The sequence below is a fragment of the Mesoplodon mirus genome (genome assembly GCF_964341445.2).
Source record: "Mesoplodon mirus genome assembly, chromosome: 12".
NCBI classification, from domain to species: Eukaryota; Metazoa; Chordata; class Mammalia; order Artiodactyla; family Ziphiidae; genus Mesoplodon; species Mesoplodon mirus.
In genome coordinates this window covers 31,823,788-31,844,572 of record NC_138988.1, presented here as the reverse complement: position 1 = coordinate 31,844,572, position 20,785 = coordinate 31,823,788, and the positions used below count along the sequence as shown (strand labels likewise).

The 20,785-nt window shown below is 38.4% G+C and overlaps 1 protein-coding gene across 1 annotated transcript; it reads right to left on the bottom strand.

Moving 5' to 3' along the window:
- Nucleotides 1-1,611: 1,611 nt before the first annotated feature.
- Nucleotides 1,612-18,861, bottom strand: ARF4 (ARF GTPase 4). Its single transcript, XM_082638602.1, has 6 exons — nt 18,513-18,861; nt 10,993-11,073; nt 10,437-10,546; nt 6,451-6,522; nt 4,345-4,470; nt 1,612-2,575 (listed from the first exon to the last, which is right to left on the bottom strand). The coding sequence occupies exons 1-6, from the start codon at nt 18,577-18,579 to the stop codon at nt 2,489-2,491; spliced, it is 543 nt and encodes a 180-aa protein (XP_082494728.1). The 5' UTR covers nt 18,580-18,861; the 3' UTR covers nt 1,612-2,488.
- Between the last annotated feature and the right edge of the window lie 1,924 nt (nt 18,862-20,785).

Below are 20,785 nucleotides of genomic sequence, written 5' to 3'. Positions count from 1 at the left end.
AGGGAACACGGGTTCGTGCCCCAGTCCGGGAAGATCCCACATACCGTGGAGCGGCTGGGCCCGTGAGCCATGGCCGCTGAGCCTGCGTGTCCAGAGCCTGTGCTCCGCAACGGGAGAGGCCACAACAGTGACAGGCCCGCGTACCACCAAAAAAAAAAAAAAAAAAAAAAAAAAAAAGCCAAATCGCCAAGTTAATGTTTTCTTTTAAAAATAAAAAAGAACAAGCAATCTTGCAAATCTTTATTTAACCCATTTAGCAAAAATTAGGCAATTTTAGATTCCTAATGCAGTCATTTCCAACAATGGTAGTAAGAGTTGCCATATTTTTTTTTTTTGCAGTATGCGGGCCTCTCACTGTTGTGGCCTCTCCCGTTGCACAGCACAGGCTCCGGATGCGCAGGCTCAGCGGCCATGGCTCACGGGCCCAGCCGCTCCACGGCACGTGGGATCTTCCCGGACCGGGGCATGAACCCGTGTCCCCTGCATCAGCAGGCGGACTCTCAACCACTGCGCCACCAGGGAAGCCCAGAGCTGCCATATCTTGAAAGTAAGATTATATGGATTCTCTTTATCTTCAGAGTTCATGAAAGCATCTTTGACTTACTTGGTTTAGTTTTTTTAAAATTAATACAACAATGGTAATTTAACTATGATCCTATCATTGAACCTCTGAAGTTTTGTATCCCCTAGTTGAACCCCATAAAAACCACACATACTATATACCCTTATCTTAGTTTTATCCAAGAAATGAGACCTTTCTTATTTGAAGGAAAGAAGGAAGAATTCATCCGGTGGGCTAGAGAAGATGCACTTACATGAAATAACACAAGTTTAGCATACACTTTCTCCCAGTAACCTGTTTCACAATCACCAACTACTTAATTCTAAATTCTTTTCGCTTTGTCCAGTAGTTTTTTTTGTTTTTTTTTTTACAATTCAAATATACATATTATTTTACAAGTATGTATTGGCTTTGAAAACAAGATTCCAATCCATAAATTTATCTAAATCTAAGCCATTAATAATCATAAAAATGCAAGGTTTATGAAATACATAAAACGTTAGATTATAGACAAAAACTAAGTTACTCATAAGGTTACCAAGTTGAGTTCTTAAGAAATTAACAGATGCAATTCATGAGGTACTACCCTATGACAAAGATCTAGTCACTTTCTGCAGAAGTTCTGAAATTTGTGAAGCTAAAAAAGAAAAGTGTTTGTGAACTTTGTTCTCCTACATAGGAGAGCAGCATCACTAACAGTCTATGTATTATGATACAAAAAACACTTGAATTTTTTTAAAACGAATGTTAGCTGTGAAACAAACACATGCATACATACTTTGGGAGCAGTTCATTTTATTACAGCTTTTTACTCTTGACCTGACTTTAGAAATGTACAGCATCAAAATGGTATTTTATCAAAGAAAACTAAATTCTTGAAATTGCTCCTCACTCTGTTACACACGATAGCAACCCACATTTTATTTCCAATTCAAACAATAAATAAATTCACTGGGATCTTTATTATTGTTCACAGTATGTAATATATGCAAATCAACTAAGAAAAATCTATTTCAAACATCTTCAAGACTCAAGAAAAACAAACACCATTACATGTTTTATCATTTTATTAGGAATAATTCCAAATGGGTTATGAAGAAAACTTATTCATTGAGTCTGATGAGTTTTCCAAAACTCTTAATGAAGACATGTTCACCAACAAACAATAAAACATCAGCAGAACTATCATATACTGGGCCAAGAGTCAGGCTGATACCAAAAGCAACATGCAACATAAAAAAGATACAATATAAAGGAAGACAATCTGCTGAGTATTAAAAATCATCTCAATATGAACTCTTTGCAACTAGCACAGAACTAATTAGCTATCAAATCCAAACCACACCAAGGTAAGCTTGGCTGATGGAAGCCAGGAGTTAATTATGGGAGGGAAATATAAATTCCTCAGTGCAAAAGATCTGAATAGTGTTTTGGAGCATTTCCCTGGCTGGTACAAGCAGTATTAAAAAATCTTTTTTGGCAAGGGAGAAAAATAAATACAAATGGAATGCAACATTTTTTAAATCAGCAGACTGTCCCAGGAATGATAAACGTATCAGTAAAGTAGCAAGGGGATAACTTTAAAACATTATTTGTTGTGGGCTCAAAAAACATTCAAAATGGATTTATTTAAAGGTGTCACATTAGCTATGTCCAGGCATTTAGGCTTAAGGGAAGTAAAATTAAAAGAGGAGACACTTTTTTTTCCCCCAAGTTAAGAGAATCTCTTTAAAACCAAGCATATTGCTAAATGGCAACATTATACTTGGTAAACAATAATTGGCAACAAAATAAGTTTAAACGCTGTAATATTCTGCCCAAACCAGTCCCACATACTGTTTAATAACCAAGATGCAAACTAATTTTGTTGTAACAAGCCTAGACCAATTCTATCAAACATGTCCTTGGTTAGATATCCAGTTTCATTTAACGTTTTGAAAGCTCATTTGACAGCCAGTCAAGTCCCTCATACAGACCGGTTCCTTGTGTAGCACAAGTGGCTTGAACATACCACTGTAAAGAAAGGACAATAAGAAAACACTTGATTAATATAACCAGTGTTTAAAATTCCTTACTCAGAAAATTATTTTCCAGGGGTATTAGTGAGCAGGTGCCATAAATGTATAGAGAAAAAGGAAAAATACATAAAGCCATAGGAACTAAAGTTGTAAATGTGTTAAAAGTATATTTCACAAATGATTAGTTTTATATTTAATGATCTCAGTAACTGTATAGATCAGAACTGTTCTCCTACCTCTTGCTTCTCACAAAACTCCTCTCGTATCTAAAGCTACTACTACCCATTCATTACATTTAACCAACTACTACTTAATCTGAAAAGAAAATTCATGGCAAGATTAGTAACTAATAAACTACCCACCTGGTCCTTATGATGCTCTTGTTTCCCACAAAACTAAGTTCAGAGTAGAAGAGGCAAAATTTTGAAAGAGTAGGGATTATTGATATTTTAGAGGCAAGCTTTTTTGGGAATTTCACTATCTTTAGTCTCATGTACCCCCACAAGTTCCAATCTTTAAAATGTTTGTGAATATTATCTTCAGTAACTGTATGAAATGTCATGAAAAGTTTCAAGTACCAAGAAAAAGACCTAGAAAGCAATTTAATTACCTTTTAGGGGTGGTTTATTAATTTTCTTTATTGACCAGTTTTATTTTGCCTTAAAGACTTTGCTTTAATGTTGCAAAGTCACTTCAAGTCTACCATATGCTGCCAATTATTACTTTAATACCAAAGACCCCAATAACCTAGAAGGCTGGGAAAAAGGCATGAATTCATATCCTCACAGCATGGAAAATTGCATCATTTACAGTCTGTCTTATTTAAATTGGGCTGGGACATCTTAAACACTGTATACAGTTATTGCCACATCACAGTTTCACCTTGTTGACAAGTTAATGAAAAACTACTGTAAAGCACAAACCACAATAATAGTTTGTGATATCATCTTTATAAATAAAACAATATATTGTATTTTGTCAATATTTAAACCACTGATCTCAAATGATAAAGCTACTGGAGAGCAAGTAGATTTTTTTTATAATTTTAAACTCAAAACTTGTTTAACATCATAATTACAGGTCCCTCCACAAGCTCTTAGTGCTACCACGCACACAGCACAAAATATTATCTAAAATATGGCTGCTAAATATTGCAGTTTCAGTAAGAAAACCCAATTACAAAATATTTGCTGCAGAGTTATATAAAAGATAAAATTTAAATTAAGACTATCAATAATCTTTAGATATTACAATTCTCATACAGTACAGTTTTTCACATCTTCATCAATACTAATCATTTTGAGGATAATGTTAACAAAAGTCAAATGAAATAAAGATATTTAAAACCTTTGGATCCTTAAAGGATATATATTAAAAAGTTTAAAAACGGAGAAGATATCAACGTACTTTAAAGTTGAATACAACATTTACAAAGGTTTGAAATAAAGCCTGAAAGGGCTCATTTTTATATAAGCAAGATTCTCTTACTGTAGTGTTTTTTGTTTTTTGCTTTTGGCTGTGCTGCCAGGCATGCAGGATCTTAGTTCCCCAACCAGGGATCGAACCTGTGCCCCACCCCCTGCATTGGAAACGCAGAATCTTAACCACTGGACTGCCAGGGAAGTCCCTGTAGTTTTTTAAATGATGTGCTCATCATCTATTTCAAAGGGGACAATTAATAAATGTTTAAACTAAATATCAGCTTAAACAATTATCCTAATAATCTAATAGTCAGGAGGTTAATATGAAACTCCAAATACTTACTGTTCTGTTACGAAGAGACTGAAGACCTAATTTATCTGTCATTTCACTAATGGCCATAGCATTCGGCAAATCCTGTTTGTTTGCAAAAAGCAGCAACACGGCATCTCGCAACTCATCTTCCTGAAGCTGAAAATAAAGACATTAACAACTACCAAACTGGAATCCAATTATTGTAACAAACTAAGTAAAACAGGCTTCCTACATATATATATCATTTATTCAACATTAAATACATTATCAAACATCAAATCAATAATCATACACCTTCAAGTAAAGCAAAACTATTTTCCAAGTCAATCATCCTACACTCCATTATGGTAAATCATTTATTCAGTCTTGATGATCATCCATGGAGGGTCAGGATTGGCAAGGACAAGAAACACACATGGGAATAAACATTTATGGCAGGATCTTATGGTACTCAGTAGTAAACATATTTAGACGATGATTCTTTTTGGACTTTTATCCTTTCCAGCCAGTTGGATCAAATGACAGTGGGAAAACAATATAGTGATTAGGGCATTAGTAGTATCACGTAAAATACAAGAATTATACCAAGAGCAGAAGCCGGTGGGAATGAAATACTGATATATGACACAACACTTGGAAACTTATGCTAAGTGAAAAGAAACAAAAAGTTTAAAAAGGTAACAAAAGACCACATATTGTATGCAGGCAGGGTAGAATGGGGGAAGGAATGGGGAACAAACACTAATAGTTATAGGATTTCTTTTTGAAGGTGATGAAAATGTTCTAAAATTCAACTGTGGCGGGCTTCCCTGGTGGCGCAGTGGTTGAGAGTCCGCCTGCCGATGCAGGGGACACGGGTTCGTGCCCTGGTCCAGGAAGATCCCACATGCCGCGGAGCGGCTGGGCCCGTGAGCCATGGCCGCTGAGGCTGCGCGTCCGGAGCCTGTGCTCCGCAACGGGAGAGGCCACAGCAGTGAGAGGCCCGCGTACCGCAAAAAAAAAAAAAAAAAAATTCAATTGTGGTAATGATTGTACAATTTTGTATACTAGAAACCAGTGACTTGTACATTTCAAATGAGTGAAGTTATGGTATGTGAACTATATCTCAATAAAGCTGTTTACAAAAAAAAAAAAAAGAGTAGAAGGGGTAATAGTTAACTGAGACAAAAGAAGCGCCGGTTACACACATACTGGCATGGTTCTTACAAACTGCACTCCAGTCTTAGGAGCACTGAATGAGAATATTTCAGTAAATATTTTACACCTACAAGTCTGAAACCAGGACAACATTCCTCTAGCAAAGCTCCTCAACAACTTCCCCCCTCAGGATTTTTAACAGTATGAACATATGAAAGCATTTATCCAATATTTGGCAAGGCCAAAATGCCACCATCGACCAAAATGCTACATGCCTTGGGTAGAATTCTTTTATCATGGTTGCTATTACGAAACATTTTGAAGTATATTTTATAGGTATAGTATAGCAAAAACTGAACCCAATGACCTTGGGAACAAGGGATTTGAACCAGGATTCCTAGGTCACAAAAGCTTCAAAATTGGAGATTTTATAACTAGAAAATAAAAGACTGGACTAAAGTAAACATCCTCAACCAGAGATATGCATCAAAATCACCCATGGGGCCTCCCTGGTGGCGCAGTGGTTGAGAGTCCGCCTGCCAATGCAGGGGATACGGGTTCGTGCCCCGGTCTGGGAGGATCCCATATGCCGCGGAGCGGCTGGGCCCGTGGGCCATGGCCGCTGAGCCTGTGCGTCCGGAGCCTGTGCTCCGCAATGGGAGAGGCCACAACAGTGAGAGGCCCGCGTACAGCAAAAAAAAAAAAAAAAAAAAAAAAAAAAAAAAAATCACCCATGGAGCATTCTACAAACAAACTGGGCCTTCCTCCAAACTTACTGAAGTAACTGCTCATCCATGAGTTTTTTTAAAAGCTCTACAGGAAATTTTTATGTGCAGTCTTAAGAACCTGTGATAATATATAGTTCTTCAAGGTTCTTTCTAGCTCTAAAAAGTTGATTTATGTAATCAAATTACAGTTAAAATGTACCGACCACTAATACCACCACTATCACTCAGAAAAACATATCTTGGAAATGATAAATTTAAAAACTATTCTCACCATTTTCTGCAGCTCTTCTGCTCCTTCCTGAATTCTTTCACGATCATTGCTATCTACCACAAAAATAAGACCCTGAAATAAATTAAAAGTTAAATTTAAAGCACACACTAAATGTGAAACCCAAGGCAGCAAAACCATATCAAGAGTTAATAACATGTTAGGAAGAAAGTCTCCTTACAAAAAAAAAAAAAAAAAGGAAAAGACAGGGCATTACAGATTTGAGCACTATTTGTGATTTTAACTTATCAATGTTATTTCCAAAAAAAAATCTACCTCTTAACAACTGATAACTTTTTTCAACTACGCTAAGAAGAATAAATTCTATCCCTTTCCCTTACCTTTGCACATTTAAATGCAGGTAAGTAGAAGTAACAAAATGGCCACAAAGTGGGCACAAAAGGAAAAACAACAATCCACAGATCCTAAGGATTCATGAATTTACTAACTGAATTACCTTATTCAAAAGCATGCACAAAATGAAACTAAAAAAAGAAGCAGAAGGAGTGCACTACAGTAGCTTTTATATAGTTCATCAGGAAAAGAGAGTCTTGCTCTAGAATGCTGCCTGCCAGCTCTAGAATCAGGAGAAGAAAGTCTTCAGCAAAATGTATCAAGAAAAATTCAAGGCTGACTTGATCGAATAAGAAATTCTTAACAAAAAGGAAGGTAGTAACCATTCTTAAAGATATTCAAATATTAGAATTTTATACTACAAAAGAAGTGGAATTGGGAAGGAATTAGTTGAATTAAGACTCTTCCAAAAACTTTCAAATGGGAAAGTATAAAATTTTCAGTTAGAGAGAGACAGGGCAGATTAATTTTATAGCTTTGTTAAAATCTATTTCTATTACACTAAAGTATATTCTTTAGTATATACACTAAAGTATTATTCTTTTCCTCACAACCCTGACCCCTAAAGTATTTTTAATCATTTGTCACTTTATCATAAACTGTGTTGTGCCACTACTGATTTGTGTAAGTCACCAGATTAAATCCACTGAGGGATTAATCCCCTCAGTATTACCATAGTACTGAGCTTGCCAGGGTACTTAATAATTATTTTAGGCTACGGTCATTAAATGACATAATTTCTTTTGGTCTAAAAAACTTGAAACCCATTTCCTTTATCTCTGCAGGACATCATAATTTTAAACATCCTACCCTTTGAAAAAAATTTTGGTGCTTTCAGAGCTAGTATGGCATAGTGGGAAGATACCAAATTCAATGCTTATTAGTTATATAAATTACCTAATCCTGGAACATGCCTCCTCTTCTATAAAATAAAATACCACCAATTTTTTAAGCCTATTTTTTTAATGGTGTGTTAGTTTCTGCTTTATAACAAAGTGAATCAGTTATATATATACATATGTTCCCATATCTCCTCCCTCTTTAAGCCTATTTTTAAACATAATCATAGAGGTATAAAAGAATCAAGCATTGTCCTTGGCATATCACGGGCATTTAGTAAATGTCTCCTCCTTTTCCTCCTATCCCCCAAACCACTCCTATTTAGAACCTACTTCTCTAGAAAAGGTAATGCCTCTAAAAGGGATCTAAAGGGCCCGTGAGCCATGGCCGCTGAGCCTGCGCATCCGGAGCCTGCGCTCCGCAACGGGAGAGGCCACAGCACTGAGAGGCCCGCATACCGCAAAAAAAAAAAAAAGAAAAAAGAATTAAAGGCTTAAAAATAAAAACATGGAAACAACCTATATGCCCATCGACAGATGAATGGATAAAGATGCAGTACATATATACAATGGAATATTACTCAGCCATAAAAAAAGAATGAAATAATGCCATCTGCAGCAACATGGACAGACCTAGAGATTATCATACTAAGCGAAGTCAGAAAGAGAAAGACAAATACCATATGATATCACTTATATGTGGAATCTAAAATACGACACAAATGAACATATCTACGAAACAGAAACAGACTCACAGACATAGAAAACAGACTTGTGGTTGCCAAGGGGGAGGAGGAATGGGGGAGGGAAGGATTGGGAGTTGGAATTAGCAGGTGCAAACCAGTATACATAGGATGGATAAACAACAAGGTCCTACTGTATAGCACAGGGAACTATACTTAATGTCCGGTGATAAACCATAATGGAAAATAATATGAAAAACAATACATATATGTATAAATGAGTCACTCTGCTGTACAGCAGAAATTAACACACTGTAAATCAACTATACTTCAATAAAATTTTTAAAAATAAAATAAAAAGAATTACAGTCTTAGTATTAGCAGATTTACTTCATACCTAAATGTATTTAAAAAGCATGTTCCCTAAGTGAAATGCCTATGACTTACTTTAAAATAATCCAGAAGGTGAAATACATCATTATAAAGGAGGACCGATTAAAGAACACTGGCCATATCCTAATAACTGAAGTTGGGTAATATCAATAGATATGTGGGAGTTTATTATGCTATTCTCTACATTTGTATACATTCGAAAATTTCCATAGTAAAGTTTTTAAAAGCATGTAACTCATATCAAAACATCTTTTCTAACCACAGCTATGTTAATGAACAGAAACATTTTAATTTTTAAATAAAAAAGTATGCCACTTACTTAACATGACATGCTACTTAAACCTGGTTGTTCCAGCCACTCACCTAGGGTATTCACTGCCACCCGGTGGCAATAAACGTCACTTGTCTACAATGTTATAAGAGCTGGAGATCAAGAATGACATCTGTACATCTTAAACATATGAAGTGCTTCTAACATCATACATTATTTTTTAAAAATTTTATCAACTCCAGTAGTAAACCAAAAATGATAAGAAACCTCTCATGTGGTAGAAAACACCACAGAGTTGGGAACTACTTGAATAAAAAATGTAAAACAAGAACCAGCTCTCCACTCTTAATTAAGTCATTCCAAGCTTCAGTTTCCTCATATATAAGAGTTAGACTACCACAGTATTTCTCAAGAGGGAGCAATTTTGTCCCCAGGAAATATTTTGCAATACGTGGAGACATTTTTGGTTGTTGCAACTGGATTGGGTGGGGGAGACTACTACTGGCAACTAGTGTGTAAAGGCCAAGAATGCTGCTAAGCATCCTACAATACAAAGGAGAGCCCTCCCCTCACTCAATGACAAAGAATTAACCAGTCTGAAATGTCAACACTGCTGCTGTTGAAAAACCCTGTACTAGATAGAGCCTTGCTATTCAAAGTGAGGTCCCAAACCAGCAACATCAGCACCACCACCCAAAAACTTGCTAGACATGAAGAATCTCAGGCCTTACTCAGCCAGGTCCCACTGAACTGATCTGTATTTTAATAAATACCCAGGTGATTCATATGCAGATTAACATCTGAGAAACACTACTGATGTCTAGTTTATATCCCCAGAGATTCTGATTCAAGTGGTCAGGTGTTATGATCAGGGCTTTGGGATTTTTAAAACTCCCCAGGTAATTTTAATGTGCAGTCAAATTTGAGAATTCCTGCTCTACAGGATCACTAAGGTCTCTACCATGCCAGCATTATACATACAACATGATAATATAAAAATCATGCACAAATCAACAGAGCAGATCTACCTTATTTTTTCTTAATGTATTTTAATAAAGTAAACACTTAACTGGGTTAAATGAAGGGCTATTAATTGTATTACATTCATTTAAAACTACAATGACAGAAAGTTATACAGATCTTACTTCCTAAACTAAGGATGAAACCAACAGAACTACTGATGAAACATCTAATTCAACCCTGAGAACCACCCCACCCCATCTTCCAAAATATTACTATGATAATTATGTAACTCTTCCACCCTAGGTAATTTAGCCTACAAAGGCATGAATGAGAGAGTCCACTGAAGAACATGGAAGTAGTGATAAGAAGAATGCCAACTCATGGAGTAAACACGAATATCCAAGTAAACAGTCTATATTAACATAAACTTTGGAGCATGAAACATATAAAGAAAAGTTATAAAAATGTATAGCATTCCTAACTTACCTGGGTATTTTGGAAGTAATGCCTCCAGAGAGGCCTAATTTTATCTTGACCACCAACATCCCATACTGTGAAACAAATGTTCTTATATTCTACTGTTTCCACATTAAAACCTATAGAGTAAAAAGAAAAAAAAGTTTGCTGTGCACAATGTCATTCAGAAAATAAACCCCTTTATTGTGGAATTCTCCCAGAATTGCTTTTTTTTAAGTCCTAATAGATAATCAACAAACGTAAAAACCCAAGACAGTTACAATGATGGCTATACGTCATTGTATATTTGTCCAAACCCAAAGAATGTAGGACAACCCTAAGGTATATGGACTTTGGGTGATAACGATGTGTCAATGTAGGTTCATCTACTGAGTGATGCTGACAATGGAGGAGGCTATGCACGTGTTGGGGGAGTGGATATATGGGAAATCTCTGTAGTTTCCTTTCAATTTTTCTGTGAACCAAAAACTACTCTGAAAAAAAATAGTCAGAATTAAACTATATTCTATTTCACTTTATAATACATTACTATGATATAAATTAAAATCACTGTAAACTTTCTTACCAATGGTAGGAATGGTGGTGACTATCTCTCCTAACTTCAGTTTATACAGAATGGTCGTCTTGCCAGCAGCATCCAACCCAACTAGAAAAAGACATTTCAGATTTTAAATCTAGACCAAAAGCACACACTAAGAAACAATTTTACAACAAATTTTTATTTTGAAAGCAAAAGCTGACTGGTCAAGGCACAAATGAGTTAGAAATGAAATCACCTCATTTCTGATTCCCAAAGGCAACACCTCCTACAAAAGCCTTCCCAGGGGCTTCCCTGGTGGCGCAGTGGTCGCGAATCTGCCTGCTAATGCAGGGGACACGGGTTCGAGCCCTGGTCTGGGAGGATCCCACATGCCGCCGAGCAACTAGGCCCGTGAGCCACAACTACTGAGCCTGTGCAATCTGGAGCCTGTGCTCCGCAACAAGAGAGACCGCGACAGTGAGAGGCCCGCGCACTGCGATGAAGAGTGGCCCCTGCTTGCCACAACTAGAGGAAACCCTTGCACAGAAATGAAGACCCAACACAGCCAAAAATAAATAAATTAATTAATAAACTCCTACCCCCAACATCTTAAAAAAAAAAAAGCCTTTCCATTTTTCTTTCTAGACCTAGAGAGACAGCACAAGGTCTAATCTCAAGATGTGCTTTGCCACACAATAGTTGAATGGCTTTAAACAAATCACTTTAGGAAAGAGGTCAGAGAAATCAGCTATAAAATAAGGGGACCAGATCAAGTAATCTAAGATCTCTTCCAATTCAAGTCCTCATTAATTCTATGAACTACTACCATTTTTAAAAACACAAATTATAAGTTGAATCAGAGAACACATAAAAACAAATTAAGAACTATCTTTAAGATTCAAAAACTCAATTTCCTTTAATATAACAAGCAACTTTTAGGTAAAAGGTCTTGATGCTAGGGGAAAAAATATATATGTAAGAAAGGAAGATGAGGCCAATTTTACCCCTACCTAAATCCATTTCAACATCAAATGTGCAGAAATGATAACAAAAGACTGGTTAATTTGGGTTGTAAAGAAGGCCTTGTCATATTCATCTCCAATATAATGTCTAAATTCTTAAAATAATTCCTTTGAGGCAGGCAGATATAAGTAGGGAGGAATGTCCTTGTTTCCAAAAAAAAAAAAAATCCATACTACAACAAGAAGGTATAGAAGAGGGTGAAGAGCAAATTAAATATTTAAGTATGAATCTCTGAAAAGCTGCATATTCTACATTGTTTGCTAAAGCCTTCATAAATGGAAGGTCAATATCTAAAAACCTCACTGAATATTACTGGTCTAAGGATATCACATTTGGCCACCTAGATTAACGCTATCACAGATTTTGAAATTAATTCAACCAAGTATAGATTTAAGCAAGGATAGTTTTTCGTGTTTTTTTGTTTGTTTTTTAAGGATAGTTTTGTTGTTGTTGTTTAGTATTTATATCAGAGCATGACTTAGCACAGGAAACCCTTGCTTTAAAAAAAAAAAAAAGATCTCCCTGGAGACTCAGGCATTTTATGCTTCCTTACTCCTCTATCCTCTGATCAAACTCTGTTCCCCACTTCTTCATACTGAGATTGTTTATTCTGTCCAAAATACTATGACACTTCCTAGACAGAATGAGCAGCCCCCTCACTCACGGGCATAAGAAAAACCAATTGTTAACAGGAACTGTTTTATGTTTTAACTACAGAACAGAAGAGCAAACATATCAGAAAACATAATTCTAAAAATATACAAAGAAATAAAAACAGCTACCTTAGAGTTTGGCATCTTCAATAAAAATACAGAAAGTGAGGAGGTGAACAACAGGATCTTTTCATTGTTAGAAAAAGCTAAGTCTCTTGAGAGCCTAAGTCCTCCTCAGGAGATTTTGATCAAATTTTAAAATAAAGCAAAATTCACCTTTAGCTAAGTCCAAATACCATTAGCCCAGGTAGGAAGAACTGAAACTGAAATAATGATTAGAAAAAACACTTGCATTAAGTTTTGAGAACTATGGTACACACCAGTCCTCACTGATGGTCCAACTTGACCTCAGACCTTAGTTTAAAAAAAACGTAGGGCTTCCCTGGTGGCAGAGTGGTTAAGAATCCGCCTGCCAATGCAGGGGACACAGGTTCGAGCCCTGGTCCAGGAAGATCCCACATGCCGCAGAGCAACTAAGCCCATGCGCCACAACTACTTGGCCCGCGAGTCACAGCTACTGAAGCCCGCACTCCACAAGAGAAGCCACCGCCATGACAAGTTTGTGCACCACAACAAAGAGCAGCCCCCGCTCGCCGCAACTAGAGAAAGCCCGTGAGCAGCAACGAAGACCCAACGTAGCCATAAATACATAAATGAATGAATGAATGAATGAATGAATAAATAAAAAAATACTGTTGTATAGATGCAAACCAGAAGGGTTTTTTTAAAGTTATTTCTATTGTGAGATTTAAGATGCACAAATTAACGTATATTATCACTCATTATATAGTTCCTCACTCAAAAACATGTTGGTCTAACAATTCTGTGCCCATTTAGTGATTTCTTAAGTATGTATTTCCTTAATGTTGCAATATTTGGCAATGAAATTTCTCCACAAAATGAAACTATAACCAATTCTCAACTAGCCAAGATAAGACTCTAATCTGTACAGTCCAGTAATGTCCTCCCCTCCCTCTCACCCTCATAAACAAGTCACTGTTTTGAAAGATATACTGGAATTACTTGTTCTCCTTGACTGGACCTGCACTTTGACCAAACTGTTAAAAGCAGCAAAACTTTCCCCAAAATCTTTGCCAATCATTATAAAGTATGTCTACCAAATTAAGGCAGCAAGAAATACTTATATTTTAAGTTTAAAAATTAGATTCCAATTATCTCAACTTGGAGAAAAAACCAAATGCAGATAAGAAAAAGACTGAGAAGAAAAAAGTATATTTTCAGTTAAGTTTCAGTTAGGATATTTTTCTTCATGTTTTGTTTATCTTTCAAATCTTCTACAAGGAAGCTTGAAAAAAAACTTCATAATTTTTCAATAATTAAAAATTGAGTGCTTATTGTGTCCCAAACACAGTACTAGGTGATTCCATACATTTTGTAATTTAATTCTCACAATAACTCTCCATTTTTCAGATGCAAAATCTGAGGTTCAGAAACATCCCCAGAATCACAGGACTAAAACAGATTTTAAAACCCTAGGTCTTTTGGAGAAATTAGATCCATACATAGCTGTGGGAATGTAAAATGGTGTAGCTGCTTTGAAAAAGTCTGTCAGTTCCTCAATATGTTAAACATAGTTAACAAGGGCCCAACAACCCTATTCCTAGCTTATCTACCCAAGAGAATTAAAAACATATGCCCACACAAAAACTTGTCATGAATGTTCACAGCAGCATAATTCATAAGAACCAAAAAGTGGAAACAACTACATTTCCATCAACTGATGAATGATAAACAAAATGTGGAATATATCCATACAACAGAATTACTATTCAGCCATAAAAAGGAATGAAGTACTGATACATGTAATAATATGGATGAATCTTGAAAACACGCTAAGTGAAAGAAGCTAGACACTAAAGGCCACATATTGTATGATTCTGTTATATGAAATATCCTGAATAAACAAGCAGAAAGTAGCAGAGTGGTTGCAAGAGGGAGGGGTGAGGAGGGGAGTGACTGCTAATGTGTGTGGGGTTTCTTTCTGGGCTGATGAAAATGTTGTAGAATTAAGACAGTGGTGGGAGTTCCCTGGTGGCCTAGTGGTTAGGATTACGGGCTTTCACTGCCCCGTGGTCCAGGTAGATCCCCAGTCGGGGAACTGAGATCCCGCAAGCTGTGCGGTACCGGGGAGGGGGATAGTGGTAATGGTTACACAACTTTATGAATATACTAAAAACCACTGAACTGTACACTTTTAAGGAATAGTATGTGAATTACATCTTAATTTTTTTTTAATTAAAAACAAACAATCCTAAGTCTGATGCCAGAGCTCTCAAACAGTATTCATATATTGCCATCCTGCCCTTAGGTTTTTTTGGTGGACACACACTGTCTTAATATTTTATCTAATTCCTCAGAGGTTTGACCATCAAAACTGAAACTGAGGCTACCAGATGTACAGAAAAACTATAATGACCTTGAGTTTTGCTTCTACCTAACAGGTCAGGAGTATCAGCACTTTCATCAATGTGTTAATTAACAGCAAATTATCAGTCTCTGATAGTCATACTTTATAATAATGCAGGAGGGTACACCTAAGAGTGGCTGTATCAACTTCTAATGGCATGAAGCTAAGGATTTTTGCCTTTTCTATTGTTTCCCTATATCACATAACTAATCAGAAGACCCCCCCTCACCTACTAAGGGTGAGGACCCCCCCCCTATTATTTTTCAAATTGGCAAAAGATCCTTTCCTCTGAAACCCCTCTGGTCCCAAAAAGCCACAGTCACATGAAAGACAACACAAAACTACACTGGTATTAGCAATCTTTTTTTTTTTTTTTTTTTTTTTTTTTTGCGGTACGCGGGCCTCTCACTGCTGTGGCCTCTCCCGCTGTGGAGCACAGGCTCCAGACGCGCAGGCTCAGCGGCCATGGCTCATGGTCCTAGCCACTCCGCGGCATGTGGGATCCTCCCGGACCGGGGCACGAACCCGTGTCCCCTGCATCGGCAGGCGGACTCTCAACCACTGTGCCACCAGGGAAGCCCTAGCAATCTTTTTGAAAGCAATACTTTCTCAGCTTTTCAACAGGCAAGAACTTGCAAGTTCAAAGAGAGGAGAATTAATATTTCCTCTACAGAACATATTGTTTCAAATATAAACAAAATTTGGGGAGTCATTTACCAAAATTACACCTCATCACAGATATGGAGATCAGACTTAAAACAGGATAATGACGGACTACATGAGAAATCTAAGGTGAAAACTGGTCATCTTTGAATTTAAGCTCAATAATATCATTTACAAGATTTTTTTTCCTGTAAAACTACAAAAACTACAAAATTTCTGTCAATCTATAGTTTAAGTGATGTTACATTTGATACACTGTGTTGATTTTAAATTTTTTAATTAGGGAATTCCCTGGCGGTCCAGTGGTTAAGACTCCATGCTTCCAACACAAGGGACGCGGGTTCAACCCCTGGTCGGGGAACTAAGATCCCGCATGCCTCACAGCACGGTCAAAAAGAAAAAAAAATTTTAATTAGTTAACATAAGCTGCAACTTCAAACACCTTTTAAAATTACTTTAACTTTTAGGAAAGTGTGTACAAATAAAATTTAAAACTTCTCCAACAGTAATTTGGCAAACCAGATTCAATAGCTAACTGCTATCTTTAAACAACATTTTAAAATGGTCACTGACTCAAGAAAGCATGAATTTTACCTAAGCCATATAAAGGAAAAGGAAGAACATATGCCTGTCAGAGAAAATTAATATGGAAAAAACAATCATTAATTGGTAATTCTAAACTAGGATGGGGCAGACACATTAAGAGTGATCTATTATATATGCTATCACTCATAAAGCTAGATATAAAAATCTAAAAATGATCAAACCTCCAAATCACCTATTTCACTATCCATACACATATTCCCCATATGGTTATACTTCCTTTGATGAGCTACCATAAAAGGTGACCTTGTGACTAAACTGTTTTTAATCAAGGAAATCTAATTATCCAGAGTTAAAGTGCAAAACAAGAAGAGCAAACCTGAGTAATAAAACATTTAACATGAATGAATAATTTCAAATCATGACTTCTATTCCCTGCACAAATGCACAGGTACTTTTCTTCTTCCATTTTTTATCAATCATTTCTGGGGAGTAAGGGGGAGAAATGCTTCCCTAATATAGTAAATATATGAAAGTGCTTATAGCATATATAATTCTACCTCTCTTCTCCCTCTGAAACTGTGAGCCATCACAAAAAACTAGTGAAATGAGAAACAACGATTTATTTACAAAAAGTCTTAAGTAAAATATTACATATTACATTTCAAATATAACACACTACACTTCCAGGAACAGAACCATGTACTAGTTAATCTCTTTAAGGAACAGGCTGGAAATTCATTTAGCACAGTCCAAAGTTCTCCGAGTGACTTCAGATCCTTTTTTAGACAGTCGATTTTCAGGCACCTTTAAAGTGTAAATAATATGCTTATCCTGCTAAAATAATTCTTTTCCATAATTGAAACCTGACAAACTTTGAAAGAGAAAACATTTTGATTTATCTTTGTGAATGAATTATCAACAATTGTTTCATGGATTGTGAATAAGCTGCAATAAGAGAAAAGTGAAAAAAGAACCAAATGTGCACATCCTTAATCTTCATACACCTTGAAATACTACCGAACCTTGCTTTGGGAAACTTTCAAATAAAACCTCCCCCACTGCACCTCTCTAGAAAACAAACTAATGAACCAACAAAATTCAATGTTTAAAGTTAGCGAGGCTCAGTATAGCATTATTTAGGTCCATGGAGCTTAGCTGTAATGTAAAGACTGCTCACAGTACTATGGGGGAGGCGTTGCTTACATCACTCAAGTGACAAGCCCCTTCTCCCTCAGCAGAGCGAAAAACCGACCCTAAAAAGTAATTTTTAAAAAGCCCATTTTCCATAAGAATTAAAAAAAACACCCTTGTAATTACTGCTTAACAAGGCCTCCCTAAAATTATGCGTCAAGATGTTCACTTACTGAAAATTTGTCACTGGCTTAAAAAAATTAGTTTCTAAGCTTTTTTTGTTTTTTTCATTAAACTTTAGCCAGCTGGATAAAAATTACATAGTTTGAAAACCAAAGAGAGTAAACCAAATATATTTAGCCCTTGAGAGTGGCCAAAAGAAACATTCATGATAAACTCAGTTTTCAGGGACATTAATAAAGAAAAGAAGAAAATATGAGGCGGAATCCTGAGCGAAGCAAAGTTTAGCGAAGTGAGCGCTGAGGACTCCGGACTCTACTGAAACCTTGGGCGCTCCCCTGCCACCGCACTGGGCCCGGTCACTTCCTGCCCCGGCCGGCTCCGGGCTCTCGGCGACCGCTCGCTCACACACCATTGGAGTGTGCAGAGTGTGTACACGGGGCAGAAAGGGGGAGGAGGAAGGCTGGAATCGCTCGGCCTCCCTCCCGACCGCTGCCCACACCAGGGGAAGAAGGGAGCCAGATCGCACTCACAGAATGGGCCTCGCCAGTGTCTTTCGGGTTCGGCAAGATCCGACAGTTCGCTACTCTCACATCTCCGCCCAACTGTGTCGGGCTTTCAATAAGACCACGGAGAGAAAGCCAAACCCAGAAGGAGGAAACCTTGCCCGCGGCCCCGTTCCAGCCTCTTCGACAGATCTCGGGCGACCGCCCACCCTTCGCCCCATTGTTCCCCCTTAAGAATTCCTCCCGACCCCCAGCCCGCCGCCCCTCCCCCACCGCAGCTGACGTGGGGGGGGAAACAGGCCCTGAGGCCGCCCCAAGCGTAGAGACTCGGCCGCCCCACCAGGGCCTGGCCTCTTCCCTCGGCCCCTGACTCACCCATCAAAATGCGCATCTGCTTCTTGCCGAAGAGACGGGAGAAGAGAGAGGATATGGTGAGGCCCATGGCGGTAGTGGCACTTGCGATGGGCAGAAGCAGAAGGGGTTTGGCGCGACCCCGAGCCTTCTTTCACGCTCCCGCAAACTCAGGGAGGAAAGAGGAGCTGAGGGCCGCAGGGACGGCTCGCCAGCCGGTGTGTAGGACGGAGCTCCCCTCCGGGAAGGAATTAGCGGGGTGATGACCTGCTTGACGACTGGCGGGGCTGCTCCCTCTCTGGCGTTAAATCTTCGGCTGTGCCACGTCACGCGGCAGCCGCGGCGACTCCGGCAGCAGCCCGGCCCCTCCAACGCGGACAGAATCGCGTCACCGCCACCCCATCCCCCTGCGCTTCCGGCGCTGCCCGAACCAGTGCGCCTGCGCACCAGGGGAATTGGCCATCTTCGCTGACTTGCGCCGCTGGCCGGCGTCACCTCCCGGACGTGGCTCCTGGAGTTGGGCGAGGCCAGTTAGCCCCTGTGTAAAGGGCGACGGACACAGTCCCACACTGCCTCGCTTCGTCACGTCCAATCAGACTCAACGAGTGACGTTTCTGCGCAGAGAAATGCATCCTGGCGGTTGTATTCCTTGCTTCCGGAAAGGCGGGCTGTGCATTATGGGTTAGGTAGTGAACCTCCGTTCTTTCCGCCCTTTGAGCGCGTCCTCTTCAAGGGAACGCGCGTTGGGGATTTCCTGCTCTACGAAGGTACGCGGTTCACGCACGGGACCACACACTTGCCCTAATGGAGGGTTGAAAATGGGCCCTGCTTTCCCAAGAGATAACTTGTTAAAAGCCGATGTGCAAGGGAAGAGGCTGTAGCAACCCCATATGAAGCTAGGCCTAAACATCTCGGCCCCCACGCCAGGTCATACTGAAGATCCCTAATCCTTTGTCAAAACAAGAGAACTCCGAGACATTTTCGTCGACTATTGAAGCTTTTTAAGAGAAGCCAACGGGGAAGGCTTTTCTTGTATCTCTTCTCTCCCAGAAGAAGCATGGAAGATTTATTCCCGATGTTAAGAAAGTGGAAAGCCTCCTCACTTAAAAAATATTTACAATCTTAGTGTTTTCCTGACTACAAAATAAGGTATACATCTTGTTTAAAATACCCATATCTCCGTAAGTTCCCCACAATCTTCACCTCCTACATACTTCCTCCATACTGTTGGTGCAGTTTAGGATTAGTAGCACCCCCGACCAACACCGTTATGCTGGTTAAGCCATGCTCACCCACCTTTCACATCTCTTTAGAGTTTAACTCCCTGGGAAAATACATTCTTGACCTCATAACTAAATTACTCAGGCTCAAAAAAATCGTAACTGCTCTTCACAGTTATGATTTCACATTTAATATTACTATTGACAACCCTCTTCCCCTCTCCCACTTGTCTGAAAACTCTATAAGGCCACCCTCTAGCCCGTTTTTATATTGCGTTGTTTTCGCTGGGCTTGGCACACCGTGAAACTCACATATGGTTGAATGATAGAGGGATAGCTGAATAAACTATGGTGTATCCATTACTATTCCTGAGAATACTCTCAGGAGTTAAAGGGATGTAGAACTATAAATTCTAATGAAAAGATCTCCGAGATACAGTTACTGAAAAAACGCCAAATAATGACTAAGTACCGTGAAGGAATATAAAAATGTAGATTTCACCCGGGGTGGGGTGTGTGTGTGTGTGTGTGTGTGTGTGTGTGTGAGTGAATGCAGAACAATAACTTTCAAGTAGAATCTGCAGTAATGATAGTTACTGGTTACCTGTCTAACCTGTGTGGAGCGAGAAGGGCACCTTCTCCAGAGTGAGGGAACCTAGTTTGGGGGTGGTAGTCAAAAGAGCTTTATCTATACTTTTAAAAATCCGCTTTATTGAGATATAATTTACATGCAACAAAATTCACCAATTCTAAGTGTACAATTCTATGAATTTTAACAAATGTATACAGTAGTGTAGCCAACACCATAATCATGATATTAATCATTTATATTACCCTCAAAAGTTCTCTCATACTCCTTTGTAGTCGTTCTCTTCCTTCACTTCAAGCTGCTGGCCAACCACTGATGTGCTGTCACTATAGACTTGCCCTTTCCAAAATTTCATGTAAATGGAATACTACAGTATGTAGTCAGTCTTCTGTGTGTGGCCTCTTTCTCCTAGCAGAATGATTTTGAGATTCATCCATGTTATAGCATGTACCAATACTTTGTTCTTTTTTATTGCTGAGTAATATTCC

Coding starts and splice junctions, on each gene's coding strand:
- ARF4 (XM_082638602.1), bottom strand. CDS start 18,579: ATGGGCCTCACCATATCCTCTCTCTTCTCCCGTCTCTTCGGCAAGAAG. Junction 4,471..6,450: donor CAGAAGAGCTGCAGAAAATG/GTGAGAATAGTT, acceptor CTTTATTTTCAG/CTTCAGGAAGATGAGTTGCG. Junction 2,576..4,344: donor AGTCTCTTCGTAACAGAACA/GTAAGTATTTGG, acceptor CTTTCTTTACAG/TGGTATGTTCAAGCCACTTG.